Genomic DNA, 7,500 nt, shown 5'->3' with positions numbered 1-7,500 from the left:
TATTCGTTTACTTTTTCTCTTATTTGGGTGAGCGTGTGGATGTGACCTGTTGTTGAGAATCCGCTGCGGAAGCCTGCCTGTTCTTTAGGCTGGCTGGAATCCAGACTGTGAACAGTTTGTAAGTAACCGAAAGGAGGCTTATGGGTCGGTAATTTTTAAAATCCTTTTTATCGCTTTTTTTGTGTAACAAGAGAATTGTTGCATTTTTTCAGGCTTTCGGAGTTTTTTTCCGACATTTGTTAAAAAAATGAGCTAGTTTCACTGTTGCGATGTCTCCTGCATCTAATATGAGGTCTATACTAATTCCGTCTTCGCCTGGTGTTTTCCCTGTCTTCATACCTTTAAGTGCTCTTTTTATTTCTTCTTTTGTGATATTAGGTACGTCGCTAATTACCGCCTTTGCTTCTATTTGTGGCTGTTCGTTTGAGTTGTATAGATCCCTGTAAAAGTCTTCCACTACTTTGATGATTTCATTCTTGTTATATGTTACTTCTCCGTCTGGTTTCTTAATTGCATACATTTGATTTCTCCCTATTCCTAGTCTTCTTTTAGCTGCTTTCATGCTGGTACCTGAAGTCACTGTTTCATTTATTATTTGAGTATTGAATTTCCGTACATCTTCCCTCTTCTTTTTATTTCTGGTCTTTGTTAGTTCAACCAATTCTATCTTGTCCCTATTTGACGATACTTTCATGTCTACGTTTTTGCATAAGCTGTTTAGTTTCTACCGAGAGCTTGCTGGATCTTCGATTGCCTACTTCAAGTGCAGCTTCTTTTATTATGCCATTGAACTGTTTATTGATTTGGTCGATGTTGAGATCTTCGTCGCGGAGGAGTGAATATCTGTTTTGGATGTTTAGGCTAAATTCTGTTGCTCTGATCCTCAAGTTAGCCAAGTTTGGCTGTGGTTTACACGTTAGTTTGTTCCTTTCCCTTCTGAGATGTATTTTAATTTCGCCTCTCACCATTCTATGGTCGCTGCCTTCATTTACTAGAATTATAACCTCTAAATTTTTTATTATATCACGCCTATTTGAAATTATGAAGTCAATTTCGTTTTTGACGTCAGAAGGCGACTTCCATGTCCACTTCCGTTCTCGTCATTTTTCGAAGAATGTATTCATGATACTGAGTGATCGAGCCTCCGCAAAGTCGACTAGCATTTGTCCCCTCTCGTTCCTAGTGCCTGTTCCATGGTTCCCTACTGCGGTTTCGCCCTCTGTCTTTTTACCTATTTTGGCATTAAAATCCCCCATAATTATTGTGAAATGGGTTTTTGTTCTCTCGCTGGCTAAATGAACATCTTCATAGAAGCTCTCTATTTCTTCATCACTGTGGCTGCAGGTTGGAGCATAGACGAATAATTTTTAAGTTGTACCTATTGTTTAGTTTTATTGTTACAGAAGCTACTCTTTCGCTGACACTATAGAATTCTACGATGTTCTTTTCTAAGTGTTTGTGTATTAAGAATCCTACCCCTAATTCCTGTTTGCTACCCAGAGGTTTTCCTTTCCAATAGAGCACGTGTCCCTCATTTATTAACTTCTGCTCTTCGCCTAGTCTTCTAACTTCGCAGAGTCCTACTACATCCCATTTAATGGAAGAGAGTTCCTCTAGTAAAGCTAGTGAGTTGGATTCAGTTCTCATGGTCCTTATATTGTATGTGCAAAGGTTCATCAACGTGGGGCGGCCTGTCTTTACCCGGATATTTTTAGCGCCCCCTGCTCCGGAGCGATCCTGATCGCCGCCGTAACCAGGGGCTCTTCGCCTCTGGGGAATGAGGGCCTTTTCTTTGTATGTTCATGGATTTTATATTGGGAGGTGGACAGCCGATTTACCTCCCACCTACTGGCTTAGGTGTGTTTGGTGGGAGGGGAGTAATTTAGCCGGAATGCCATTGATAAGTCCCCCAGCAGGTTTGGTCCTACCTGGAGTGGACTTAGGAGTGGCAATGCACAGCCTGCTCACTACTCCCGTGAGCTGGGCTTAATTATCAGAAGTGCATATATGTTTTATTTGATTTTATTTATTAACTTCATTTGTGCGTATGTGCACCTTTTGCAGACATTTATTCCCGCACATGCTCTAAGTACTACGCATATGCTCATTCCCACGCATATGCACATGTAAGCATACACTTTTATTCTTGTACCTATGCTTATGGATACGGATACTTATTCCTACATTATAAATAACTACATACATGTCCATCATAGTCTGACCTAGTCATATGTTCATTTCGCCTGTCCCTTTATGCGCTTGTTATATATATATATATATATATATATATATATATATATATATATATATATATATATATATATATATATATATATATATATATATGTGTGTGTGTGTGTGTGTGTGTGTGTGTGTGTGTGTGTGTGTGTGTGTGTGCATACATATATACATATATGTATATACACATATATATCTATATCTTTATCTACATCTATCTATCTATCTATATATATACATATATGGGTGTCATATATCTAATTGATTATATATATATGTATATGAAGGAAAAAATCGACATATTTTACCGCACAAAGATTTAAATAACAGAATGATATAGCATTGTATTGTATTTTATCTGGCAATTAATAGAGGAAACATAAAAAAATGAAGGAGTATTCCGAGCTAATGTAAATAATTTTGCAGACATATCAGATCGTGTAGCTTGAGTCATAAATGTTAACTTCCTAAGAACAAAGGAAGAAATTGAACTTCGTGATCTTAATGAATACTGTAAAATGTAGCAGATGAATGTTGTAAAGAAATTCGTGAAAACATTTGAAATAACCATCTGTTTCCTTGGCCTTTGCTTTGGTATTTTGCTTGCATGCATAAAAAAACATTCTATAATAGTTTAACGTGAACGTTGGTAAGGACACAATTGGAAAATATAGCACAAAAATGACACGAGAGAGAGAGAGAAAAAAAAATGAAATATAGGTCGTAAAAAGAAAAAGAAAGAAATAAAAAAAAATCAAGAAAACAAACAAACAAACAAACTTTCAGGAAGGTACAGCGTAGATGAACTTGTGTAAACAATTGACTATATTAAGAGTCGCAGATAATAGAACGACATAGATTTCAACAGCAAGGCATATATGTCTGGGCACTAAGAATTAAGTATAAAGTTGAGTACGATTTAATGACTACGATAATGTAAAAAGAAAGAGAAAGAAAAGGAAAGAATAGAGAGAGAAAAAAACGGTTTCCTTCTATACTACTAAAAAAATGTCATTTTCAAATACAGCGCTAGATTTTTTTTTTTTTTTTTTTTGACAGGTTGATTTCACAAATTATTTGAATATTAAACACAACATTTTTTTCTGTCAAAAAAACAACAACAAATAGAGTACGACAACATAATGCACAGGAAACCGAATAAAATGGCATATGTATAAAAGGATATGAAGGATATGAAACAGAAAATGTGCTTAGAAAACGAAAGGAAATAATCTTGACGAGGCAAAACAAAAACTCTTCGAACATAAGCGTGAAACTGTGCTACTAAAACACGACAAAGAAAACAAACGAAAAGCAAAACAGAAAAATGAAATAGATTGAAAAATATCGTAAAATCATTTATACTATGGATTATCCGAAATAGAGAGAGAAAAAAAAATCAAGTACGTCTTTGAAAATTTGGTATCTATGTCATCACTGAATAGAGACGAACCTTAACATCGAGTGTGGGTTACGCCTTTTTCTTAAGCCTCAGACTTTAAACAGGCAGTTTGTATTCTTTCTGTGGCATTAGAAGACAAAAGACATCGCTATCATACCGTATGCCGTAACACATCAATTCCCACTTAATCTTAATTTGTCTTTGTTCAAAAATAAGTGATTGCAGCACTTAAATTGTCAATTTGGTAATAAATCAGGAAAGGATTACAATACGTTCTATCATAGTTTAGCAGTCAGTGTGATAATCACTGTATGCATTACGCAAATATAAACACATAAAGAAAGAATTCGAACGCTAATATCCAGTAATGCAAAACTATGAGTTTCTGTTATTATCAAAGTTATAATCTTTCAAACCCTTTGGTATAATTAGTTGGTTGGATGTAGAGGGACTTTTAAGCATGAGATCTTTAACTAAGAAGTTATGTAGAAAAAAAAAGTTAAAACTGCTGCAAGGTATAAGTTCGTTCTGCTTCAGACTTCACCCAAATGGGATGCAAGAACTTGTTTCCACTGTTGCATCCTACACGCCCATAAAACCATACATAAATATACTGTATCCATATATGAATGTATAAATCTGCCCATTATTAGTAGCGTGTTTGTAGGACAAGAAAACAGCATATTAAACTTTTGTCTTTTTTTAATATTTCATGTATTATTCTTCATACACCACTTTTTCTACATTTTTTTTTCTGTATTGACGATTTTCTTCAGGCTCATCAGTATCAAAATGTTTCGCTAACCAACACTGTTAAGGACTCAAAGGGAGTGACGTCACACTTACTATATACGCAAAAATACGTTCACACCGGTGTACATCCATTCTAAAGAGTTAAATGTACAGAACACTGCAAAAAAATGCAGATATGTTTATAAATATATACACTAAACGTCACAAGTATTTCCCACAATGCACTAGGTTATCATGCATTGTAGGAATTGACGTGATGAATGGGATAATGAGTCGTAAGTGATGAGGTAGAGATGAGGTGGCAGGATGTGGATTACCTAAAGAAATGAAAGAGTCTTAGAGTTAATAAAGTGTGGTGGATGGGTGGAAGAGGTGAGGCGTGGTGGTGGTGGAGGAGATGACGGAGTAGTAGCGAGGTGGAGGGAGAGAGAGGATAAGAAGTATCAGGTTATCTCAGGAAAATGTTTTTATAGGAGGACCGGTTCTGCAGAAGGAAAAAAAAGGACGATGGAGTGACACTAAAGATGGAAGGGCGCGACGAAAAAAAAAAGTGTCGAAATGATACTGTATGTAAACAAGGAAATAATAATGATGGTTGATATAGCTGCGTCTATGCCAAGTGCAATTGCAGCGATGAAAATATCACTTCGATTTCGATAAGTGGCTAAGTAATTGCCTTGTATAAAAATGCTGAATACAACGCGTTTCGACTAGCCTACGAAATAAAAATGAGTTTCAAGATGTCGAAAAGTTAAAGATTGGGGTTACTAGCATTTCCTAAACAAACAAACAAACAAACAAAAAATTCATATATACTGACAGATTCACGAAAACACTGAACATTATGAGTATTTTCCAGCTAGAGGAAAGTTTGGTCTGGAGTGATTGTCCTTACTCGTTTTCGAAGAGAATTGCCTGTAAAAAAATCTAAATCAAAATGGGTATCACATTTCTATTTATTCGTAGTTCTGTTCTGTTATTTTTTTTGCGGAATCTATTATTGGCGAATAATGATATTGATCATTCAACTACACGAGTACGTATAAACTGTATAAAAAGAGGACTTTTATCACTGAAGAAAGATGAGTGTGTGGTACTGTATTTTCTCATTCATGAGAGAGGCAGAGGGAGAGAAAGACAGGAAAGAGAGAGAGAGAGAGAGAGAGAGAGAGAGAGAGAGAGAGAGAGAGAGAGAGAGAGAGAGAGAGAGAGAGAGAGAGAGAGAGAGAGAGAGAGAGGGAGAGAGAGAGAAATACAAAGTTTTGTACAATTACTATTTCGCAATTTTCATGTCAAGAGTCACTCCACAGAAATTGTATCTGTTCCCACGTACTGCCGTCAGGGGTGTACATTTACAGAACCCTGGAAGATCTACTGATGTGCAATCCCTGCTGTGTACAGATACATTTATATACGATGTACAAATATACACAGGAGATATTTTTGTGAGTTTGTTATGTATCTAGAAAAGGGAATCTGAGTACACAAAATTCACAAAAAGATAAACTTCAACCAAAATCATGGAATAAGTACTTTGTTCTTATTTTCCCAACAACCTTATACAATCCACTGATACTGAATATTTACTTTTTACTCGATATAAACATTCAAAACACACCTCGGCCACATACAACTTTTGTCTGAAAGACTCTACGGAAAATATCCTCTTTTTATGGTATATATAAAGGTATGAAAGAAAATTCTATTCAAAATACATGTACAAATGTTTCTTTTACTACAGCTAAAACTCAGAGTATTTTTGAGAAGGTAAATGAAATTTTTACTAGATAAAATTCTTAAAAATGGGAAATTCAGATAAAGATAGATTGAAAGGCAGATATATATAACGGAAACAATCGACATGTTGACTGACGGGTAGGTAGTTGGGTAGTTTCTATAATTACAGTACAAGGCGAAATGGATAGAGAAATAGATAGACAGATAGATAGATACAGACATATTAGAAAAGAGATAGCTAGATAGCTAGAGAGATAAGGATAAAGAAAAGGGAAAGGGGAAAGAGAAAGAGAAAGAGTTAGAGTAAGAGTTAGAGAGAGAGAAGAGAGAGAGAGACAGACAGAGAGAGAGAGAGAGAGTGAGAGAGAGAGAGAGAGAGACAGAGACAGAGACAGAGACAGAGACAGAGACAGAGACAGAGACAGAGACAGAGACAGAGACAGAGAGGGAGAGAGAGAGAGAGAGAGAGAGAGTAAGAGACAGAGAGATAGAGAGAAAGAGAGAGAAAGTAAAGCATAAACTAAATTCCCCTGTTAGACCGAACTCTCTCTCTTGCCCCTGACGGACGATAAGCTAGCACTTCGGTTCCTCTGAAGACTATTATCTTTGAGTCTGACAATATCCTGTCCCTGCGGCTTCATGGGTCTCTTGAGCGAGCCGGTAGAGAAAGGCGTTCTCTCACTACGCACGGGGGAGCACTTCGTCTGTTGGAAGGAGGCAGGGGGACTCCCACTGGCCGAAGGGGTGAACATCGCTAAGGGATTGTAAAGGGCGGACATCTTACTGTCAGTCTCGTGTGTTAGGACCCTGGCGCTATCGGCTTTGGGATCTTTGCCTGTCACGGGGAGGCCTGCGAACGAGGAGGAACCACTAACTTTGCTTATACCACTAAAAGGTTCCATTTTGGGGGAACTATGGAAATCTTGAGCTATAGTCGCTGCCGAGGAGATGTAGTGCACGCTAGGCTGTCCTGCGACTGGAACTATTGGGTACCCGGAGGCTGTTAACTGGCCATTCCGATGAAGAGACTGGTAGTCCTCGTAGCTCTGTTGGTAACCCTGCTTGAGCCGAGCATGTGCTTGGTCCTGAGGTGGGTACCCCTGATGCACCCTCGGCTGGTAACCCTGGACCGCCCCGGCTTGGTACCCCTGCACGGGTCCCAGCTGGTACTTGTGGCTCGGGGATTGGTAGCCCTGGTCGTACGCTGCAGGTGGAGGCAAGGTGATCTCCAGCATTTCGTTATCACCGTCATATTTATCCTCCGGTGTGCTGTACGGGCCTCGACGCAGCTTGGCGTTCGACGTGGAGCAGATCTGTGGTCCGGCTTCGTGTGTGTGGTCCGGGACGTATATTCGCGCTCCGGTGTACAG

The 7,500-nt window shown here is 38.1% G+C and overlaps 1 protein-coding gene across 1 annotated transcript in view; it reads right to left on the bottom strand.

Annotated features, from left to right (window-relative positions):
* Positions 1–6,542: 6,542 nt before the first annotated feature.
* The window catches only part of LOC113804478 (uncharacterized), a 120,632-nt gene continuing 119,674 nt past the window's right edge, over positions 6,543–7,500 (bottom strand). Inside the window, exon 16 of the mRNA XM_070118384.1 lies at positions 6,543–7,500. This exon is cut by the window's right edge and continues 27 nt beyond it. Within this exon, the coding sequence (XP_069974485.1) occupies positions 6,664–7,500 (837 nt within the window). The 3' untranslated portion in view covers positions 6,543–6,663.

This window comes from Penaeus vannamei, chromosome 42 (genome assembly GCF_042767895.1).
Source record: "Penaeus vannamei isolate JL-2024 chromosome 42, ASM4276789v1, whole genome shotgun sequence".
NCBI classification, from domain to species: Eukaryota; Metazoa; Arthropoda; class Malacostraca; order Decapoda; family Penaeidae; genus Penaeus; species Penaeus vannamei.
Note: the sequence above shows the minus strand (reverse complement) of the source record. Positions and strands in the feature narration are given on the sequence as shown.